Raw genomic sequence first — 23436 nt, 5'->3', positions numbered from 1 at the left:
AAAAAAGTTCTCAATGAATGGGATGGATAGTCTTTTCCCAGAGAGAGGGCTGGCATATCCTCGGACCAGCATCTCGGGGGCCTTTGAGGAAATAAGCAGAGCCATCCTGATGTTTGGTAGGGATGAGTCATGCCATCTTGCCTCTGTAGTCAACTGCCTCCATGTGGAACAAAGGCTACATATGCAGGTGAGCCTGGCAAAGGGATAAGGAGGAGAGACCTACCAGGCTGCTTCTTAGGAGTAACTTGGCCTTGCTGGCTTAGGCCACACCACAGCAAGTGAGGCCACGTAACGGGCCCACATCTGATCAGGGAACAGTCGACCTCCGATTTTCTCTTGCTTTCTAATGTCTCCTCTCTCCCTAACTCTTTCTTTCTAGGCTTTCACTTTCACTCCATACCCAAGCCGGCTAGCCTTTCCCAGACACCAATGCACTCCGCTCTGCCCAGCTTTGTGCCTTTCAGCCCCTCCGGGCCTCCCCTTCTGGGTTGCTGTGAGACACCGATGGTGTCCTTGGCTGAGGCTCAACAAGAGCTGCAGATGCTGCAGAAGCAGCTGGGAGAAAGTGAGCACCGTTGTTGCCTTGGTGTGCTTATGAGTGGTGGTCCCCTTGTGGTTGCTCTGCATGGCTTTGGCTTGATGGTGGCAAAGGGAAAAATGAAGCACGGGTCACAGGCAGTGGCAGATGGAGGGAAAGCTTGCTTGCTTCTTGTCTGAAATGCATCTGCTCTTGTCTCTGGGGTGTGCACATCAGCTACGGGAGGTATTCAGAGACCTGGCACTCATAGACTGCTAACAGAGTTGGCCCAAGACTATATGTTAGTGTGCATCCCTAACTAGGCTGGGAAGTACTTATTGGCAGTTGGGATAAAGAAATTATGTTTTGCCCTTGTGGAGGGGGACATAGCTATAAAGAGATGGCCACATTCATTGACTGCTTTTGGGGGCAGTCATATCTCTTGCTGCAGACTGCTCTTAGTTAAGTGTCCAACATCATTGTCATAACATACAAAGGGTGGTGTCAAGATTCAGAGGCAGAGTTGGGTAAAGCATCTTTTCTTGTTGTTCAAGGTTCATTCTACCCCCCAAAGGACATGGGACACGTAGATGGATAGACTCGTAAGCTCAGGCTGTGATGGTTGTGAATTCTGTCCAGAAGGGACTGCAGAGTTCATAGACAGGGGATCTGCTGGCTGTGTGCACTGATGCTTCACTGTAAGGTGATGCACGTGATCACTTCAGGTGTAGAAAAAAAAAGAATGATTTTTCAAAACAACTAGAAAGAGTTTGAGAATTATGCTCAAGTCACATTCTGTGCCTGTGACAGAGCCTGAGTGAGCAGAGTCTCCACACCTGGGGTGAGTCTCCACACCTGGGGCATTTACTAGCCACAGATCACAGCCTGGAGTTTAAATCTGCAAAGCCTCTGATGGCACTTGGATCAGCTTGGGGGTTTTGTTTGTTTGTTTGTTTTTGTTTTTGTTTTGTTTTTTGTCAACCCCCCAATGGATAGTTTGTCTAATGCACACCCAGCTTGATTTACAGAATCCACGAGACCATACCAAGTTTTCAGGAAACATTGGCAATTCTGTTGGCTATGAAATCTTAGGTAAATCTTCTCAAACCAGTATTTCTCTAGAACATCAGTGTAGAGCTTACACAACACTACTATAGTCTTGCCTGAGCCTCCCACGAGTCCTATGTAGTGCATGGAGTTAGAGGAGGCAGCAAAGACTCAAGGTAATGGCCTAGTGGGAGAGATGAGAGATGGCTTTGGAGCCTGTCTTCTGCATCTGCTGTGTGATTTCCCCCATACCTTTGCACTAGGGTAGTTTAGATGCCCCGATGCTTAGGCTATGGGCAGAGCCCAGTGGAAACACTCTGGCTATTCTTTAGAGCTGAGTTCTCTTTCTCTTTAGAGACCAGCTGATGGTCTAGGACTTATGACGACCTAAGACTGTTCTGTTAGAATTCTGGCACCAACAAATCTGTCTTGTGTTGAGATGGTATATACATTTTTTGGCTTCTATTTCCTTCTCTCCATCCCACTTTTCTGTACCTTTTTATGACTGTCAACAGATCTTTGTGGAAAGGAAAAAATGGAAGGAAAACCCTGTGCATCGTGGGTTGGAGTTACAGTCTCAGGCCCTTGATGTTGGTTCAGATGAGCCCAGCCTTTGTAAAGAATACTGTAGCCCTTCCTTTCCCATCTGTAGGCATGGTTCTCTCTGAGGGACCATCACCCAGTGCTCACTGTCTATTGTGAATCACTTTTCCATGTAGACACTGGCACATGGAAGCTTCCCAGGTGTGTGTGGGGCTAAGAGCTCCTGACATGATGGCTTTGCATGCTATAAGGCAGAAGTTCTGTATGTGTAACCGGAGGAAACTGGATCACAAAGATACCAATCACTGGTACCAATGGACTTAAAGCCTCTCTTGGTCCTTGCCTTGTTTAGGGCTACGGTAGCATCAGGTATGAAAGGAATAGGAAATCTTATCTTTGTTAAGTCCCCACTAAAAAGTATAAATGCTGAAATCCTTAGTCTCCTCTGCTTTAAGCCTAATGAGTGACTAGAATAACGGGAGAAGGAAAGGCCAACCACAATACTTCTCAAAGTTACAGCTTGTTAAAATCTCCTGAGATGACTTTCCTAAATGTCCAGTGCTCAAAATGCATCTTACACCTATCTGTGGTAGCCCAGATGTATGTGTGTGTGTGTGTGTGTGTGTGTGTGTGTGTGTGTGTGTGTGTGATTACCTTAGGCGATTCTAGCAGATGTGAGAACTAGTTCTAATTGAGGATGAAAATCTGTCAGTAGCAGTTGTAGTTGTACCAATCTTTGCCCAGAGTCTGATATGCTTGGAGGAAATGATGAATGGCCTCAATCCTGTTTGCTTAGAGGGAGCTGCCTGTCTACTTTGCCTGTGTTGATAATCATTGGAAGAAATCAGCCTTCCACACTGAACTATGGCCCTGTGCATCCCTCTGCACACACACACAGCCCTTCCCCCCACCCCCCCACCCCCCCACCCCCGCCCCAAACATTCCTTCCCTGTTCTTGGCTTTAAAAAACAGAACTAGTAATCTAAACCCTGCATAGGGGCCCTCCTTTCAGACACTGCCTAGATAGATCAGAAACAGGCTATAAAGGACATCACCTGAACTCCTGCCTCTTCTTACAGTGCTCAACGAGAGGCCTCATTTTCATAGGGTCTTTGAAAGCGTCATCCTAGGGAAGAGGAGGTCCCGCTGCCCTCCTTAGGATGAGCTTGATGGTTCGTTAAGTCAATGGTCTTTATCCTTTCTAATACATATGTGACCCCCAACCATAAAATTATTTTCTTGCTACTCCATAACTGTAATTTTGCTACTGTTATGAATCATAATGCAAATGTCTGATATGCAACCCCTGTGAAAGGGTTATTCATCCCCAAACGGGTTGCAGTCCACAGGTTGAGAGCCATTGCTTTAAGGTTTGATGGCCGTGGAGGGGATCCAGATCACAACTTTTCTTATACAGGAGGTTTTCCAACGTGAACAAAGAGTTCTTCAATCTGGAAAAGTCCTATCCCCTGTCTCCCTGAAGGAGGCACGGAAAAACCAACTGGTTAGCGTTGGGCAAAGGCAAGCACAAGCAAACAGATGCTACCACCTGTGGGTGTGCCCAGTCAGATAGCCCATCACATTCTTAATCCCTAACTATGGGATGTCTCCTACTTCCGGAACTTTCCTGGATTCGATCATGAGGAATAACAGTAGGAACGAGGAATGGAGCCCCTGGGCTTTTCAGACCCTCCTCTGGGTGTCTCCTGCTCAGAAATGCAGAGGGTGAAAGTCAGGCTTGAGGCTTTGAGTCTTCATCTAACCGATATTCTGTGATGAACTGGGGTACTAACCTCCCCCTGCCCCCTCCCCGACCCCGTGTCCACTGCTAGTCTCCATTCTCAGCCATCTCGATTCCCTTACCGCTCTTGGCTACTGATACCCTCTCTCACTGTGTTTCTATCTGCCCAGGTGTTAGCATTGCCCCTCCCGCCTCCACATCCACGCTGCTCAGCAACCAGACTGAAGCTAGCTCTCCCCACTACATCAACCCTGCCCAGCCCCACACTCCGACAAGGAGCACCATAGAGCTGGGACGAATCCTGGAGCCTGGATACCTGGGAAGCAGCGGCCAGTGGGACATGATGAGGCCCCAGAAAGGGAGCGTCTCTGGGGAGCTGTCCTCAGGCTCCTCGATGTACCAGCTTAACTCCAAGCCCACTGGTAAGGCACAGAGCTGGGACCTTCTCTCCTCGGTCAGGAAATACATAGAAAGGATACAACAGTCTCTACCCCTCATACATGCTCTATGCACAAAATCCAGTCACAGCAGATAGAAGAGCATAACTATGGCAAAAAGCACAATGCAGCCCGGTCCCAACAGCAAGAAACTGAATTTCCAAGAGAAAGCCAGAAGTGAGTCAGTTCACTTGTAACCTAGCAGTGCTGCCTCTCCTGGGTCCTTCGGGGTCCTAGAACCATGCAGGGGATTCCTTCTTCCTGCCTGACTAAAAGTGACATGTGAAAGCATCGAGCATCAGTCCTTAGCTACGATTGGTAGGTTGAAGGCATGTGGTTTTTACCTTAGGTCTTTTTTCTAGGTGGGAAAGAATGGATTTTGCTAAAAGCTATTGAGTAGCTTATCAGGAAAAGGAATTGGAAAAAAAAAAAAAAAGGCAGTAAGGCCTTCCTTTTCACCCCCAAAACCACACCCGAGAGGTGGATCCGCCTTTCCAGATGGCAGTTGGGCTCAGTTAGATCTGTCGGTTATTTTCTCAGTGATTTGAAGCCCCCGTTCGCCAAGAATGGAGGCCCGTGGGCTTTCCTTAGCAAGAGGCCACCCTATGGTCATGAAGCTCCTGTGTCACTAAGTGGAGCTGATTGACTGTGTGAAAGGACACTGTGGGCAAAAGGAAGGCGACATTGGGGGACAGGCTGGGTTGTCCACTGGCAGAGCTCACCTCACCCTAGTAACCAGCCTTGTGTCTCCTGCTTCTGCCCTGTCCGGGGATGATGGCTGCAGGCGCTGACCTGTTGGAAGAGCATTTAGGTGAGATCCGGAACCTGCGCCAGCGCCTGGAGGAGTCCATATGTGTCAATGACCGGCTGCGGGAGCAGCTGCAGCACAGGCTCAGCTCCACTGCCCGAGAAAACGGTAGGCAAGGCCACTAGGCAGAGCCTCACGCTTTTCTAATCAGTCCGATACTCTTTACTGGATTGTCACAGTCAGGCGAGGGTTGGAGGGTATGGAGAGCCGTTATTTCTGCTGTGCACTCTGAGCTCAGAGACTGACTTTCCTCAGACAAAGATCTGGCCTCTCGTCCTTAACCTGTTTATATGCACTGTGTCCTTGTGATTGATAACCAGTAGAGGCAGGTCTATGAAGACCCACCCCCGACCCACTTCACTCAGGAGGCCATTAGTCCCTACCTCCCCCATCCCACAAGATGTTGTCATTTGGATGTCACTCTTTGTATATGCAACTGCTCATTCCTCCCCAGCTAGTTAGGAGACGCGTCCTACACTGATATAATGGGTACAAGTGCTGGGTGCACACAAAGACGGCATGGTCTGAAAACACACACACACTGCTCAGCATCCAGCCATTATGCTCAAGTTAATCCCAGGCCTTGAGGGCTGGAGCTTGCTGCTGGGTTGGGACAGCAGATCTTTGAGGGGATGTAACATGGGACGTGTGTGTTGTCCGGGACAGGTTCCACCTCTCACTTCTACAGTCAGGGCCTGGAGTCCATGCCTCAGCTCTACAATGAGAACAGAGCCCTAAGGGAAGAAAACCAAAGCCTGCAGACACGGCTCAGCCATGCTTCCAGAGGTAGGTTGTGTAAACCCAGACTTACAGTCCTCCTAGGACTATCTCTATCCTCGCCAGGGCAATCACCAGTTGGAAAAAGCAAAGAGAAGGTTTAGTTACCAGCCCAATATTTACATTGCTAATCTGTCTTCAAAGGGCTACTCCCAAGGCAGTGGTTCTCAACCTGTGGTTCAAGACCCTTTGAGGAGGGTCAAGTGACCCTTTCATAGGGGTTGCCTAAGACTTTTAGAAAACACAGACGTTTTATGATTCATGACAGAAGCAAGATTACAGTTATGAAGTAAAAACAAAAATAACTCTATGTCTGGGGATCACCACAGCATGAGGAACTGTATTAAAGGGTTTCAGCATTAAGAAGGTTGAGAACCACTGCCATAAGAGATCCTAACCCTCGCCCTCAGGCTCCTAGGTTCTAAGACAGAATGGCTCTAGGAAGGTTATCCCTTTTGAAAGCCTGCCTATATTCAATAACAGTGCCTGACCGGTCAGTTTGGAATCCATCCCCTTCTGTCTGCTCACACCTGATTGGAACCATAAAACCAGAGAGCATGCTTGTGTGTATTTTCTCATACAGCCTCAAATAAGTACAGCTCTGGACAGCTGTCTGGGTCCTGTTCTGCCATTCCTCTGCCTTTCCCTACAGTCCTCTTCAGGCTGCTCTCCGGCGGTCCTCCTATGGTTCCATGTTCTCTAGAACTTTCCCAACCCTACTTAATGGTCATCTATAAGTGGGCATTATTGCCTATGTGGCCTGAGAGGCAAATTACATAGTATTAGTTGACTTGATTAAATCAATGTATAACTAGTAACAAATGATTTTTATTTACAAAAAAAATCTACTTAATGGCCATTAAAAGACTAAGAGCGATATATCAAAGGATTAAGTCCAGAATGAAAGAATCCTTGTGGAGGCAAAAGACGAGAAGAACTATTTCTAAGGAAACTCCTTAGTACTTTTGTACTAAGTCAGTTCAGAAAGACATGAGAGGCAGGGCCCTTGCTGGAGGATGACTAAGACTGCTGGATGAGGGCAAGGCAGAGAAATTAATCTACCAGTGCATGCTGGGACAGAGGAGGGCAGCCTCACAGATAGGAAATAGTAAGAGTTCCAAATGAACACAGTTATACCCAAGGACTGGCCTTATATAAAGAGTCCCTACAGATCATCTTTAAGAAGTTTTGACCAGAGAGGTATCACATGGCCAGAAAACACCAGCTGTCCACATTTTCAAAAGAATTGAAAAAGAATATGTTCTAAAAACCACAAACAAGAAATCAGTGCTGGTCTTTGATAAGACTGGAGGTGTACAGTTGAATAGCTGCCCACGAACACCTAGAAAACGCTGAGCTTCGGGAACTCGCTGTCTCCTCTAAGAGCTAGGGCAGGTGTTCTTAAATGGAGGGTCAGATACCACAAACACCACTGCCACCCAAGCCCCAGTACGTAGGGTCCACTAAGCCAGACTGCTCGGCCACACGGGACCTTCCTTCCCCTGGCCTCACGTGTGCTTGGGTTTGTCTTTCTCATGGGCTTCAGGCCATGACATAAATACCCCTGTGTCCCGCTCATCAGGACACTCCCAGGAAGTGGATCACCTGCGGGAGGCTCTGCTCTCCTCCAGATCCCAGCTTCAGGAGCTGGAGAAGGAGCTGGAGCAGCAGAAGGCTGAGCGGCAGCAGCTCCTGGAAGACTTGCAGGAGAAGCAGGATGAGATCGTGCAGTTCCGAGAGGAGAGGCTGTCGCTCCAGGAAAACAACTCCAGGTAGGCAGGGCCTTGATATGGAATGGCCCGGCTTCTCAGTGCAGAAGGGATATTGACAAATCAGTAGTTTCCTCCTTTGGGAACTTCAGTTCCTTCTTTACTCTTCTGCCTCACTGGTCACTTGGAGCAAAAGGAAGACTCTATTTGAGACACACACACAAAAAGAGAGAATAGTGTTTTTATAGTATGAAGTAGAGTGATAAAATCCTATTACAGAGGTTTCCATCTGTCAGAGACTGGCAGGAGAGCAGTCCCACCCTTCTCACTAGATGCATGACATCACTCTTGCCATAAACTGCAAGTTGTTATCCCAGTGGAAGCCCTGCATCTTTCTGTCAATGTGGAGAGCACTGTGGGGCAGAGAGGGGCTTGTAGTGTGCTTACACTGCTGCCTGCACACAGAGCTAGTGTTCCAACTTCAGGCTAACTAACTTTACCTGCCCCAGAGTCTGCCAAATGAATGTGATGGCCAGGCCATCCTACCAGGCCAACTGAGGCAAAGGTTGGCTCGAGGCTCATTTCTCCCACTTGGCTCAGTAAACCCTTGCCTCTCCTTGGCAGGCTGCAGCACAAGCTGGCCCTCCTGCAACAACAGTGCGAAGAGAAACAGCAGCTCTCCCTGTCCCTGCAGTCAGAGCTCCAGATCTACGAGTCCCTCTGTGAAAATCCCAAGAAGGCCTTGAAAGGTATGAGCCCCCATTCTCACCAAAGCCCAAGGGTTGACATGAGCAGATCAAGCCTGGGTACCCTTAAGGACAGACTGAAAGATCACTTCACCCACTTAATAAAAAAAAGCAACTTAATCAGGAGCAAGATTATAGCATGGTTTATATAAAGAAATACCCTAGGGCTGTCACCATCTGAAAGGATCCTTACCTGTGCTGAAGGACAGACCATGACAGCCCATACCATCAGCATCTATCCCGCCTCCCTTCCCCAAGTGGAGAAACCGACTCAAAACCAAAAGAAAGGAGAGGTAAGAAGTCAGGGCAGTGGGAAGGGAGGCTGCTGCCACATAGAAAGCCTAAAATTCAAGACCAGAGTTTACTTTCCAGGAAGACGGCTCCAGAGTTTTAAGATGCTGAGTCTATGGAACATACTAGAGTCAGGACTTAGGAGACCTCCAGTCTGGGAAGAATTTTGGATAAATGTAGCAGTGTTTTTAGATCAAGAGACAAGGTCCTACTGTGGAGATAAAGGACAGCAATAGCCATGCTAATTCAGAAGGGGGATAGCAAATAAGGCCCCAGCCCTGGGCAGAGGACCACAGGCCCTAGGGAAGAGTGCATCACCTGGTTATCCACCATCAAATGCTCAGCCCAGAAAACACAGGAGTGACATTATAGGGACTGAGCAGGTGTGTGTGTGTGTGTGTGTGTGTGTGTGTGTGTGAAACAATTAGGCCATGAGCTGGAAGGGGGTGGTTATATGGTTGAAAGGGAAGGGTGAAATGATATAATTTCAAAAAAATTTAAAATTGTGATAAGAGATATGGTACAACTGGAAGATAAGGGCAATGAATGCTGGGAATATTTTTTTCAAAAAACAGTCAAAAGTTAGTGAGAACTTGGAATGAGAGGAAGAGAAAACACACTAGAACCTTCATCCATGAAGCTGCTTCATCATGACCACCCTTCCCCTGCACCACACACACACACACACACACACACACACACACACACACACACACACACACTGGGTTTGTGTATCCTTTTCATGCTGTGTTCTGTTAGTGCATGGGCCTTCCTGAGTTCATTTCAAACCAATTACTACTAATTCTTCATTTGAATTCCAAAATCCAGCAAGGTAGCTAAAGCTGCAGGCTTTTCCTGTACTCATTTGATGACAAAGCATTCCTGAAGAGGTGGGAGGACAGCCAGTCTCTGTCTGCTTAGACTGTCCACGTAGCCGGTGACAAAAATAATTATGTGTTGGGCTAAGGCCTGAGGGCTGAGGGCAGCTGCGCCCTGCAGGTAGTTGGAGGTATAGATAAAGTCTTGGTAAAATCCAAAACTAATTCTGCCCTTCAAAATATAAGTGGCTCTCAGGTTGGACTGTTGATTAGATCTTTTTATCCTTCCATATCAAATGCGTGTGGTAAGTGGTGAAGAGAAATTGAAACTTCACTTAGGAATGTTGAGCCCAGGTCTAAGACCTGACTGACTTCCCGTGTTTTGTCCCCAGAAGCCCCACGTGTTCGGATTATCCTCCCTGCATATGGAATCCGTCAGTTGTCCTCCCTCGACCTTCACTCCTTTTTCGTTCAGTGCTGACCTGCTTTCTAGCCTGCAGTACAAAGTTTAACAGGGAGATGACGCAGTAGGCATATTCTCACCTGCCAGTCCAAACGCCTCATGGGCACACATGACTAATCTGACCCTCAGAGAAATCCCAGGCTAGTTATATGCAACCTTGCTGTGCTCCCAGGGCTGAATGAGAAGGTTGTATCCCACAGACGTGTGGCCAAGCCCCTGAGACTCCAGTGGGACCCTTGGCAGAAAGGAATGTCACAGAGCAATATCTGACTATTACATGGAAATGCATACTGGTGCCATTAGGTGTCCTCCCTTCTACTTTCAGCTTTTAGCCTAGATTCCTGTCACCAAGTCCCGGGTGAGTTAAGCTGCCTGGTGGCAGAGATTCGAGCTCTGAGAGGACAGTTGGAGCAGAGCATTGAAGTGAACAACCGTCTTCGGCTACAGCTGGAACAGCAGATGGATCGTGGTGCTGGCAAAGCCAGTCTCGGCCCCATCGCTGTTGGCCAGAGCTTCCCAGACAAGGCAGAGCCAGCAAACCTGCACCAAGGTAGGGAAGAAGAGGAGAGCCAGAGCCCTCTGCTCTGGGATGTCTGTGGGACGGGACAGTCTTGCTGAACCCATCAGTGAGGGTCAGACAGAATCTGGGGATGTTCTGGGGCCTCCCGAGTGACAGCCTGGCAGTTAAGATCAGGCCTGTCTCCAGATTCTGAGTTTGCTTCTCACAAGCCAGCATGCAGCATCCCTGGACTTGAAGCTCAGGGCACAGAGGTAATTACATCTGAAACTTACTTTGTCTTAAACGCTCAAGTGTCTTACTCTTAGTTTACTCCACTTGAAAATGGGGCTTATAAAAAAAAATATAGCCCGTATGGTTTTCTATAGTATTAAATAAAATAATTGTCAAAGGCTTGAAACAATAAGGATTGATTCCTCACATTTATGTAGTGCTTTGGAATTTACCAGTTTCCTCATATATACAAATTTTTTGAAATAGGGCACTTTCCCCTCTTCTGTGTTTCTCATGAGAAAATTGAATCCCAAGACAGTTAGTAGGCAAGCAAGGGTCACTGGGTCTAAGAATCAGGACCAGGACCAGGTGCCTGAGCTTTGCTGTAGTTTCTAACATCCAGGGTGATGGCCAAACTGCTGAACTGCACCCTTTGCGAACCCATTCATTCCACGGTAAACTATTTGTTTTCTCAGTGCCGTGTCAAGTGTTCTTCTACATGTTAACATCTATATTATGTACATCTGTGCACATTTGCATTTCACTTCCAGTCATGATGGTACTAGACCCTACATCCAAAATTATATCCAAAATCGGTCTTATAAAATACCTACCGATTTTTTCAACTAGAAATGACATTCTCATGAAACATTCACATCAATAGAAGAGCGCACACTAGGTGCCCTGCCGCCTCCCTGTGCTGTGGCCTGTGAGTGCTGGTTCCGAGGTTGATCTTGGGCTAGGCATGCACTGTGTGGCTCAGTGTGCAGCGTTCTGGCAGACCTGACACAGTGGCTGTTTCATTCCCTAGGTTCCGCTGCTTCCCCTCCAGTGCGGGACGTTGGCTTGAATTCCCCAGCCATGGTCCTCCCCAACTCTTCTTGCTCCGCTCCTGGCTCAGACCATGCCATTGTCACCAGGACAAACAACGGTAAATAAAGCGGTGAAAGGACTCAGGTGGTGATGGGGAATTATTGACGCAAACAACCTTCGGTTGGCTCTCTGAACCTGCCGTACCTGTGCCTAGAGATCTTTCTCAGTCTCGTGCTATGCACAGTCCTCTGCCTTGGTTGCTCTGTCATTGCTCTGCCCTTGAGTACGGCTCCTGTATTCATCATTCTTTACCTAGAAACTTACACATTAATAGTATTTACCCTGAATATTTCACCTGTTGAAAGATGTCACAATATCTTTTCTTTTTGCTGTGACCAAGTTTCCTGAGAAAGCAAAGCAGGTGAGAAAGGTGTGCTTCTGGCTCACCCCTGCAGGTTACACTCCACCAGAGCAAGTGTGTCACAGGAGCTTAAGGGAGCTTCTCCCATAGCATCTGACATCAGAATCAGAGAGCCAGGAACGCATGTATGCTAGTGCTTAGAGCCCCTGCCAAACTCTGTCAGGCTCAGGATAGCCTGTCTAGAGAACACTCCTGACCACAGTTAAGATGTGTCTTCCCAATAAGTTAATGCCATCAAAATGAAATTCTGTCTGGTGACACTACCACAACCCAGTAACGATGTGTCTATCAAAGTGATATAAGAATGATTATACAGAACACGGAATGCTCTGTGGACTCTGCCATCCTATAGTTTTGAAGGCTGACTCGCTCCTTGCCTCTTTCATTATCCCCTTGGAGTTCGAACTGAGGTCGTTATCATATGTAACAATGGATCCTACTTTTGCTTCTTTGTCAGAGCTAAGTTCAGATGATTCTGCAGCAATGAAGAACCCTCCCAAGCTGGAGGTCGATGCTACCGATGGCCCATTTGCCAACAAACACGGAAGACACGTCATCGGCCATGTTGATGACTACGATGCTCTGCAACAGCAGATTGGGGAAGGCAAGCTGCTGATTCAAAAGATACTGTCTCTCATGAGGTCAGCACGCAGCATCCCTGGGCAAGAAGCTCAGGACACAGAGGTAATTACCTGAACCTCTTAGTTACGCTCGTACTCTGGCTGCACCTTCTTTGCGAAGTCCTTACTTCTAGGCTTCCCATCTCCCAGCAGCCGGGAAGTGGCTTGTGTTTATCCCACCCAGGCCCTTCTCTGTCTCCTGTTTTCACTCTGCTACAGAACAGGCTGACTTGATATTTTGACCAAGAACTTCAGAAAACCCTGCACTTCATGATAAGGATGCTGGCATACAGCCCCAGCTAGGTAGACTAAAGTCAATCGTGCGGACAGGCATCCATATGAACTTGCATATGTGGAAGGGAGCAAACCTGATAACCCAGGTTGCCCTGTTCAGACTGAGCAGAGGAGGGGAGAAAGCCATCAAAACTCTCCAGGGAGCTTAGTAGTTGAGAGGGAGTAGGCACCAATGACAAAGTTGTTTGAGAAGCTGGACACTCATGGGTCCTTGCAAAGGATAGCCTCCTCTACAAGGACCCACTACTAAAGAACAAGATAGCGTTCCCTGTTGATATGCAAAATAAGGTACCATAAACACAGTGTGAGGAGCAGTCTGTCCTCTGTGGTTGCATTACAGACATGGAAGGTACAATTTCTTAGAGGATGTAACACAGGAATGAGTTTTGAAAGCTTGTAGGGCATCCTGGGGGAAGACTCTAGACAAAGGGACCAGCTGTCCCAGAACTGTAAGGGAAAGCCAGGGATTTCAGCAGGTCTATCTCCTGTGCTTGGTGATGCAGGAAACTTGAGTCCCATGCTTGGAGCAACAAGAAATCCCAGTTCCAATGATATTCACGACTCCCTGTCTTCTTTCCCCAGGCACCAGGTAACATAAGTGCCCATGAGCTTCGGAGCAGCGCCAAGGCTCTGAACCACGCCCTAGAAGAGTCAACATCCCTACTCAACATGTTCTGGAGAGCAGCCTTGCCAAACACTCATGGTCCTGTACTGGTAGGCAAAGAGGTAAGAGGCTGTGTGTTTGGCTGGTTAAAAACCGACTTTTCCATGCCAGTATGGCCCTGCCCTGCTCCTGATTCCTTTGGCTTTCCTGATGGTCCGGGGTTATATGGCAAGGAGGGATGGGCAGAATCTTCATGGAGCATCCCGAGTCTCAGAGCCACCGTGGCTCAGTCACTGCAGCTCTAACATGTTCATTTCCCACCCTCCAACACTTGATGAGACATCAGAGAGAAGGAAAGAGTATGGGGGGCAGACAGTCAGCCTGGACATCCAGACATTGCCAGGTCTTGTACCCTGAAGTTTGGCGGAGCTGGTCAAGAGACCCTGTTAACCATTTGGCACACTTCATCCCTAAGGTGCACTGACCGAAGGCAATAGAATGAACACCATCATGAGCAAATGGACTCTTTTAGCCATGCTCTGGGATCTCAACAATCTTTAGCTTGTGTCTCTAGGTCAGGCCTGGGAAAGCCAGCCACCTCCTGGGGTCTGCTTGTCTCTCAGGTGGGCTATGGCCGGCAGATTGGTGGACAGAGGTATTTCGAGATCTGTCCTAGACTCCAGCTGCAGATGACTGTTACTGATGTTTTTATGGACCCAACTGTGCTAATCCAAGGTGCTTTCACATCTCCGTGGTGGCAGATATTTGCAGACTCCCACTGTCCTCAGGCCAGTCCCACCTCTTCAGATATAACATCCCTGAACTCCTAAGTCACTCATGACAAGGAATTGAGGATTTTCTACCAGACTAAACAGAGCTCTGGCTTGCGGTTGAGATTTGGTGTTGGCCTAGAACAGGGTTCTCCCCAGCAGGCTTCAGTTTCCCTCCCCATTTCTGTCTGGTGGCCTGGTCCTCAGCTGTCTCCTGCTGGCATTAGGGGAGTTTGTTTGTTTGTTTGTTTGTTTGTTTTAAGATTTCTTTATTTTATTTATATGAGGACACTGTCACCGTCTTCACACACACCAGAACAGGGATCCCATTACAGATGGTTGTGAGCCACCATGTGGTTGCTGGGAATTGAACTCAGGACCTCTGGAAGAGCAGTCAGTGCTCTTGACCCCCTGAGTCACCTCTCTAGCCTACTAGGGAAGTTTTAATGACAGGAATTCAATACTAAAGGTTGGGAGATGGCAGCACTTTGCTGCCAAGTCCAGGGTGTGTTCAGCCTGGTGACTGTTGTCTGAATCTGTCCCTCTTCTTCAGGGACAACTGATGGAGAAAGAACTCTTGGACCTGCGAGCCCAAGTATCCCAACAGGAACAGATCCTTCAGAACACTGCTGCACGTCTGAAGAGGGCCAACCAGAGGAAGAAAAGCATGGAACAATTCATCGTGAGCCATTGTAGGTGTCCCTGGAGGTGGGGGGCTCTTCCTGACACTCAGTCTTGCAGCAGATGAACAGTGACTAGAGGGACTGGAGGGACTGAGAAGTAAGGGTGGGGATAGAGGGGGAGTGGCTAGCAACAGGCCACACCCAGTAGCTGAGACCCTGCTTTAGGTAGTGCATGTGCCCAGCAAGCCAGGCTCAGCTGGTAATTTGCACGTCTGTGGGGCTGTTTTATGTTTCCAGTGACTAGGACCCATGATGTCTTGAAGAAAGCGCGGACTAATTTAGAGGTAAGGACAATACTGTAGCTCTGAGCCACAGAGCCTGCCCACCACTCTCATCCTGTCTGATGCCCCTGGCTAGCTGACATTCTAAAAGGTTTCTGGTTCGGTGTAGGGTGTGGTCCCTCAGCAAGTCCCGCCTCCCTCTCCTGCCCTCTCTGCTTGCCCTCATCTTGTGTCCTCTCTCCCTTTCTCTCTAGTTTTCTGTCCTTTATGTGGGATGGGTAGGCCAGGAAATGGAGTGCAGTTGCCTCCTCTGGAGGGCAGAGGCACTTGGGGTCTGCCTGTGAGACCTGCTGTGCACTCACGTTTCCTCAGGGGCTCCATAGACAAGAAGGCAGAGGAGAGCCTTATAGACGGCCCTCGCTACACTGTGAGGTGGGAAGCATCCTTGTCTGTAAGGATCCAAACAATCCTTATCTTGGCTCACTGATGCAGAAGGAAACCTGAAAATGAACACTGCCTCTTGAGGGGGAAGATAGCCAATCTCTGGCTGGTTCTCTATGATTATCACAAATGCTAAGTGTGGCTGGCCTCTTTCCCTGGCAGCAGTGTGAGAAAAGACTTGGTGCAGATGATGTGGCGTAAGGATCAGAAACTATCCTCTGAGGGTAGACTTGCCACTGCCAGCGCAGCTGAGCCTCTCCTCAGACACTTCCTAATCGCATCTGCCGCAGTGCTAAGGCCCATGCAGAAAGGACAGGGGGCTGGGCTGTAATGTAGGACACTCTTTTGTCTTGGTCTAATTTCCCTTCATTCTCTGACGACTCCTTTCTTTCCCGAGCCTCTGTAACACAGCACTTAGGAGATTGCCGCTGTGCAGCCATATTCCTGTCCCAGCAAAGGTAACCCAGCAGTCTTTGCGACACTGGCCCAGCCTGCGGACGCTTTCCTCTCTGTTTCCTTAGGCCCCTGGGAAGGCTCTCAGCACTGGGCCTGTCACTAACTGCCTGTGTGGCTTTGGCTGGCCCCTTCATCTCTGTGATTCTGCTGTCCAAGTCTGTCATGGTAGATCTCAGCTCAGCTCACCTTCGGGGGCCCTGCTGGCTCCACCCCTTCTCAGATAACTGGGACATGCATTTACCAGGAGGACTTGAGCGGCTCTCCTCCTGCACAGGCTCCTCTCTTGCTCAGCACTTCTTTCTTGGGAGATATAAAAGACCCTCTTGGTTTCTTTTTGCTTATTTGCTTCGGACTACTTGGTTTGGAACATGACCTGGCTCCTGCAGGGAGCTGGGCAGGGTCTGGCCACTCAGTGTACAGAGGTCTAAGCCGCAAGAGTCCAGGAGTGGGAAAGGCTTCCATCTAATCTGGGCTTCAAGGGCTTCTCCAGGCCAGCACTCCCACCCCTACTCGCTGTGCTTGCTTACCCTCCTAATCAGGCTCCTAGCTTCCAGCAACGTGTGCCCCTCACTCCAGCCTCCAGCGGGGCCTGGACACTCATGCTGACCAGGTTTGTTTTCTTCTTGTCTGCAGATGAAATCCTTCAGGGCTCTGACGTGCACTCCGGCCTTGTGACCCTTGCCTTCCAGGAGCCACATAAGGGGCGGAGCCAGAGGTCCTTAAAGGAGCAGGAAGGGTGGGCCTGCCCACCTCTTGTGCAGCTGCCTATCTGCTGAGGACTACCTGGTCCACTCCTCCCCTGCTGGAGGTCCACAGAAGGACCGAGATATGTCCACATGGGACAGGCAGGAATGAAAGTGGTATCCTGGCAAGCAATGACTATGATTAGCCAAGGCCCACTGGGCCCAACACTAAGCAAAACTCACGTAGACTGTGTAGAAGCCCTCTTGGCACTGCTTCTAGACAGCCTCTGCAGCACGGTGCCCACCTTGTTACAGTTCTCACCTCACCATCTGCCCTCAAGATAGCCAACTCAGGGGAACTAGGACTTCACCGCCCACAAACAGGATGTGTGGTCCCAATGCCAACGCTCCTCAGACAACTGTAAAAGCACACACCATTGAGTGGCACTGCCCTGCCGGACATTGTTGGCACCCAACAAACTCCCCTCACAGACCCACTCTTGAGCCAGGCCAGTCCTATGGGCCAAGCCTGGTAGTATGTTGGTCTCTACCACCACACCAGAGGTCTTTGAGTCTACACAGTGAACGGAATGTGGTAACTTCTAGGTGCCCCGCACTTAGCCTAGCACCTTTCTTACATGATCTCAAGTTGAACCGACTTCCTTAACTCTGCTGTCCCCTGTAATCCTAACTTCCCTTAGGGGAATTGGGGGCTACTGGTGGCCACATCATGCCTATTGAATGTCTAGCGTACAGCACAACAGTGCCTCTTTTAATAGCATGGGCAAGGTCTGTTCTGTACTGAAGACTCTGTCTCCACAGTGCTCATCGGATGTGGGTGTGTGTATAAATGTATAATATAGATTTATATATGTTGCTATGGCTATATGTTGAAGGCCAACATGATGTGCAGACTGATGGGTGAGAAGACGCTGAGCAGTCTTTCTGATGGCTATTAAAGCAAACTGTGTATAAAGAAATTATTTTCCTTTGCTTCTCACTTCTGTACCAGTTCCCAGAAAAAGGATATGGAATATGAAAGACATGCTGCCATCTGTGCGCCCCCCCCCCAGTGTGCACCTTATCTCAGAGGGTCTACCAGAGACCCCGAGTGTGAATCCTAATCCCCCCATGAATTCCACTTCAACAAAATGAAATAAATAGTCGTGAGCCAGGAAAAACTCACCAAACTGTAGGCACAAGTGTGTGTTGGTGGGAAAGGCACCACCCACAGAAAGAAGATAGGCCATAGGACAGCCACAGTAGGAGATAAAAACTGCAGTTCTTCTTAAGGAAGTTAGGTGTGAACACATCTCTGATAGTGAGGAGGGGAACGTGTTTACAAACCAAGGAACAGTGGTCCATTTCAACAACCCTGAAGTTCAGTCTTCACAATTACAGGCTCCACTGAGACAGAGCAGCTGACAGAAATGCTTCTCTGCAGCTTAAACCAGCTTGGTGCAGGCAGTGACTAGTTTAGGGAGACTGGCTGAAGTTGCCCAAACAATCTGCTGATTGAAAAGCACCATTTGCTACTAGAGAAGAGGAGGAGGAGGGAGGAGGAGGAAGAGGAAGAGGAAGAGGAGGAGGAGGAGGAAGAAGAAGAAGAGGAGGAGGAGGACAAGGAGGAGGAGGAGGAGGAGGAGGAGGAGGAGGAGGAGAAGGAGAAGGAGAAGGAGAAGGAGAAGGAGAAGGAGAAGAAGAAGAAGAAGAAGAAGAAGAAGAAGAAGAAGAAGAAGAAGAAGAAGAAGAAGAAGAAGAAGAAGAAGAAGGGAAGGAAGAAAGAAAGAAAGAAAGAAAGAAAGAAAGAAAGAAAGAAAGAAAGAAAGAAAGAAGAAAGAAAGAAGTAGTTGAAATTGTAGTAGTCGTAGTAGTAGTAGTTGCTGTTGTTCCAGATCTTGTGGAGAATTTTGATGACACTTCTGAGAACAAGACAAACTGAACTGAGACAACTTCTGAAGGATTCACTTTCAGAAGCTATAGGAGATACTATTTTAAATCATAACTACTTTTAAAATTCTTTTACAGATCTGATAAGATCTAGATCTTTAATATTCTAAGCCCAAACCCCCTGGACATGTCTACTCTTTTCAGTTTTTGTGTATAGACAATTTATTCTGTGGGGCAAATTAAGCTGAAGAAGCCTGGGAATAAAGTTTGGAAAAGAATTAATAAAAGTCTTTGCCTAAAAAAAAAGAAGGAGAAGGTGAAGGAGGAAGAGGAGGGAGCAAAGGAGGAGGAGGAGTAAGTGGAGGAGGGGGAGAGGCTGCAGGAGGAGGATGGGGAGGAGAAGAAGCAATCATTAAGAAACCCAGAGGCAGAGCTGGAGAGATGCTCAGTGGTTAAGAGCACATACTGCTCTTGAGAACACATGTTTGGTTCCCAGCATCCAAGTCAGGTGGCCCACAACTGCCTATAACTCCAGCTCCAGGGAGACCCAATGACGCTGGTCCCTGCAGGCTCATGTGCACATGCCAACCCCATACCACATAATTTAAAATCATAAAAATAAATTTAAAAACCCAACCGGATGCAGTGGTGGCGCATGCCTTTAACCAAGGCACTTGGGAGGCAGAGGCAGGCGGATTTCTGAGTTCAAGGCCAGCCTGGTCTACGGAGTGAGTTCCAGGACAACCAGGGCTACACAGAGAAACCCTGTCTTGAAAAAACCAACCAACCAACCAAACAAACAAACAAACAAACAAAAAAGCCAACCAAGCCTCTTGCAGAGGACCTGGGTTCAGTGCCCAGAACCCACATGATGGCTCACAACCACCCACAGTGCAAGTGCAAGGGATTTAGTGCTCACAAGGGTGACCCACTATCTCCAACTAGGCTCTACCTCCAACCCTTTCCTGCTTCCCCCAAAATGCCATGAAGTTATGAATCCATTGAGGAGCCAGTCCACATGATGTCAGAGCCCCCTGACCTAATTGTCTCTGTAACTGCTGCTGCATCCAGTGCTTCACTGACCTCAGTACTCTCAATCCAAAGACTTGGAAGGGGAGCTGAGTATTGGTCACCATGGGCAATGCATTGGAAGAGAAGGGGAGGTTTTCATCAGAGGATGCAAAGCTTCAGTTTCACAGAATTAAGTTCTAGAGACCCAGTGGACAGCACTGGAGCTACAGCTAATGTTTTCCACTCAAAATATGCAGACATTAGGTCAAAGTGTTCTCAACAAATATACACAATGCAACTGAAAGGATAGACATACTGGGCTGGAAGATGGCTCAGTGGGTAGAAGTGCTTGCCAACAAGCCAGGACAACCTGGGTTCCATCTCTAGGACCCACATGGTAGAAGAAGAGAACTGAGTACTTCAAGTTATCTTTGACCTCCACACATGTGACCATATGTATACATAAATAAGTAAATAAAGGGATTAAAATGTCAGACATACTAATAGCTCACGGTAGCAATAGTTCATCCTGTATATGCATGTCAGAGTAGGTATACTGCCAATATATTCAATTCAATAGAAAACCTTTCCAGGATTGGTAAATATTGACAATACCATCAGCATATGAAGTATATTATATAGCCAAGATACAAAAGTCTGTATACTGAGTGTGGCATTTGGGGAGTTTTTGTGTGCTTTTTTTTTTTTTTTTAAATCTGTTTACTTTTCCATGGCCTCAGGCCAAAGATAGAAGGAAGAAGAGGAGGAGGAGGAGGAAGAAGAGGAGGAGGAAAAAGAAGAAGGAAGGAGGAGGAGGAGGAGAAGAAGAAGGAGAAAGAGAAGGAGAAGAAGAGGAAGAAGAAATACCACCCCTCTCGATTTTAGCTTATTGGGGGTCAAGTGATTAAGTACTGCTTTGTCAACTTTAGACTCCTGCAAGTCACCAGTGTGGAAAGGCCACACCACCTGTGCTTGCACTGTTGGAGCCCTGCAGTCAGCTGTCTGCCTTGACCCTTGATTCTGAAACCTTAGCTGCTCTGACCTCATGGTCCACACTTGCATAAACCCTTCCCCAGTCTTTCACTTGGGCTCACTGGTCCCTGGTCACTTAGAGTTACCTAGAACCCATCATCATCTAAGCCAACCGCTGTGGGTGATCCTCTACTCTCTTACAGTGCACTCATGTACAGACTCTGTCAGAATGCTACAGCTTCTATGCAATACATGCATTAACCATTTTAGAGATGCCAAAAAAAGAAGAGATGATTCAATTCCTTGCCCACGGCAAGGTCAGCATGTGGAAATCTGGAAAACTGCTATTCTTAGCCCAGACTCTATTCATTCAAATAAGCATCCCATATGACACTCTCCTTCCTGTGAGGCCACTGCCTGCTGCCCAGATGCTAAGTCACATCAGGTAGGAAGGCAAGAGTAGGAACACCCTAGCTTCCTCCCAGGGTATTTCTCCTCTCCTCCTACACAGTCAGGACTGGTCTCTGAAGGCTCCAGATGCGGTGGACAGCAGGAGACCAGGACAAAGGTCCCTTTCCTGGTGGAGTACCATGTCTCCTGGTAAAACTACCTCCTCCTCCTCTCTCTGCTCTACTCTCCCTCTCAACTCCACTGCACTGCTTTCCATGGACTCTGCTGTATTCCTGCGCTGCACTCTCTTCCTCCTGCGCTGTGTCTCCCCTTTAAGTAGCTTCCCTTTACTCTCTTCTGGTGAGAGTTGGGCATATCCTGTTTTGCCAAAATCTTTCTCTGATTTGTCACTTTTTCTGCCACTCAATTAGACAGCAGGTGGAAGGAAGAGTGGATTTCGAGGGAGACAAGAGCTAAAGGAAAATAGGAGGACAAGTGGATGGGGTGGGGTGGGTGTGACAGGGACAGCAGTGAGTGTGTAGAGAGCACTGTTTTCTTGTTAGGTCCAATGACCTGCTCCCTCCCACCACTCTGAAGATGGCATACCAAGGACACAGTGTGATGTATAGGAGCTGTGGCCTAATTTTTTTGTTTTTTGGGGGGGTCGGGGGTGGGTGTTGGCAGCTCTCATTCTCTGTGAGTAGCTCTTGGTTCACCCCGTCATCATGGAGTTTCAGCATGCAGAAGCATACACACACATACACACACACACACACACACACACACACACACACACACACAGCACGGGTCAGCAGTGTGGAAGCTGCTGGCACCAGGAGGTGGGAAAAGAGAACATAGCTGAGTGCGTACACTTCCTTCCACCTTTATCTCTAACAAGGGCGATCACAGCTTTGCTTTGCTTTTTTCTTTTTTCGTTTTTTGTTTTTTTCTTTTCGAGACAGGATTTCTCTGGCTGTTCTGGAACTCACTTTGTAGACCAGGCTGGCCTCGAACTCAGAAATCCACCTGCATTTGCCTCCCAAGTGCTGGGATTAAAGGCGTGCACCACCACTGCCCAGCATCAGGGCTTTTCTTTGAACACGCCCCTAGGCGGGCTTTCTTGAGAACCTGCCCAAGTAAAGTCACATTTTGTGCGCTGTCCCCAACTGTCTGCCAGTAGGCACCCATTCCCTTTCCTCAGGGACTCCAAGGGCAGAGAAGATCTCTGTGGTTGTGAAATTCTTAAAATTTTAAGAGTTGATTTTGGGGCTGGAGAGATGGGAGCACTGACTGCTCTTCCAGAGGTCTTGACTTCAATTCCTAGCAACTACATGGTGACTCACAACCATTTGTAATGGGATCTGATGCCCTCTTCTGGTGTGTCTGAAGAGGGCTACAGTGTACTCATATACATTAAATAAATCTAGAAAGAAAGAAAGAAAGAAAGAAAGAAAGAAAGAGAGGGAGGGAGGGAGGGAGGGAGGGAGGGAGGGAGGGAGGGAGGGAGGGAGGGAGGAAGGAAGGAAGGAAGGAAGGAAGGAAGGAAGGAAGGAAGGAAGGAAGGAAGGAAGGAAGTTGATTTTGCCTTCCTTGGCAGAACATTGCCTGTTTGGGGTTCACCCAAAAGGTAGGGCCAAGAGAACACACATTCTTCCCCATCTTCTCCCATAGCCCTTTCTACGTTGACTATCACCCCACCTCACCACACGGACTGTCACAAAAAGAAAGTATGTCAAGGAGGACAGAGGCTGGACCCGAAGCACTGGAGAATGTTACAAGGGGATGGCAGAAAGGAAAGCACGTGGAAGCAGAGATAAAAGACTCGAAAAGGACTAGTGGGCGGGGGTGGGGATAGAGGAGATTGGAATCCAGTAAAGTCCAAATCCTGCACCGAAAATCACCAGCGGCCATTTGAGGGTAGGAAGTGGACAACTACAAAGAAAAAGCAAGGCATACTTGGGGCTGGAATCTTACATCAGAACAGAAAGCTCCAGCAACGTGAAGGGTTGGGGCCTTGTGACCAGCCTAAAACGCCCTTCTTTGCGCCCGTACCCAAAAAAGTATTTGTTCTCATTCTGGGAAGGACAAACAAGAACAGTCAGTGAGTGTTGTGTTTTATAAAAAGAAAGAGCCAGGAACATGTTTGGTAGAGCGCGAGGTATGGTGAGTTGGAAGGGGATGTCTCTGCGGGCCTATGCTGAGACACCCCTTCTCCCTTCGGTGAGCTTATTTAGGCCTCGGGGAGGAGAGTTGAGGGGGTAGAGACAGTGGAGAGGGAGGGGGGAGGGGAATGGGGAGAGAAGGGACTGAGAAGGAAAAGAGTAAGAGGGTAAGAGAGTGGAGAATGAGGAAGAGGCAAGCAGCCCCTTTTATACTGAGTCAGGCGAACCTGGCTGTTGCCAGGTAATTGTGGGGCGGAGCATAAAAGGAATGCTGACAACGAGGAGGAGGGCGTGAGCCCCGCATCTGACAACTCCTGCTTGGATCCAGTCTGACAAGGATAAGTGCTTGGGGAGGAAATTCTTGAGGGCGGGGGTGAG

At 48.3% G+C, this 23436-nt stretch overlaps 1 protein-coding gene and 1 non-coding gene across 4 annotated transcripts in view; both read left to right on the top strand.

Annotated features, from left to right (window-relative positions):
- Positions 1-17609, top strand: part of Pde4dip (phosphodiesterase 4D interacting protein (myomegalin)) — a 198880-nt gene extending 181271 nt beyond the window's left edge. For all 3 annotated transcript variants that reach the window (NM_001289702.1, NM_001039376.2, NM_001289701.1), the window contains 13 exons: positions 380-565; positions 4019-4270; positions 5070-5201; positions 5760-5879; positions 7453-7642; positions 8204-8328; positions 10223-10447; positions 11439-11558; positions 12319-12545; positions 13358-13501; positions 14703-14841; positions 15070-15116; positions 16584-17609. In NM_001289702.1, the coding sequence (NP_001276631.1) occupies positions 380-565; positions 4019-4270; positions 5070-5201; positions 5760-5879; positions 7453-7642; positions 8204-8328; positions 10223-10447; positions 11439-11558; positions 12319-12545; positions 13358-13501; positions 14703-14841; positions 15070-15116; positions 16584-16625 (1949 nt within the window). In that variant the 3' untranslated portion in view covers positions 16626-17609. The remainder of the gene's footprint in view (positions 1-379; positions 566-4018; positions 4271-5069; positions 5202-5759; positions 5880-7452; positions 7643-8203; positions 8329-10222; positions 10448-11438; positions 11559-12318; positions 12546-13357; positions 13502-14702; positions 14842-15069; positions 15117-16583) is intronic.
- Positions 16875-16928, top strand: Mir7225 (microRNA 7225). Its single transcript, NR_106084.1, has one exon. It is a non-coding gene; the product is annotated as a microRNA 7225 (primary transcript).
- Positions 17610-23436: the final 5827 nt, after the last annotated feature.

This window comes from Mus musculus, chromosome 3 (genome assembly GCF_000001635.26).
Source record: "Mus musculus strain C57BL/6J chromosome 3, GRCm38.p6 C57BL/6J".
Classification (NCBI taxonomy): Eukaryota; Metazoa; Chordata; class Mammalia; order Rodentia; family Muridae; genus Mus; species Mus musculus.
The sequence above is the reverse complement of the archived record's forward strand: the minus strand, read 5'-3'. Positions and strand labels throughout refer to the sequence as shown.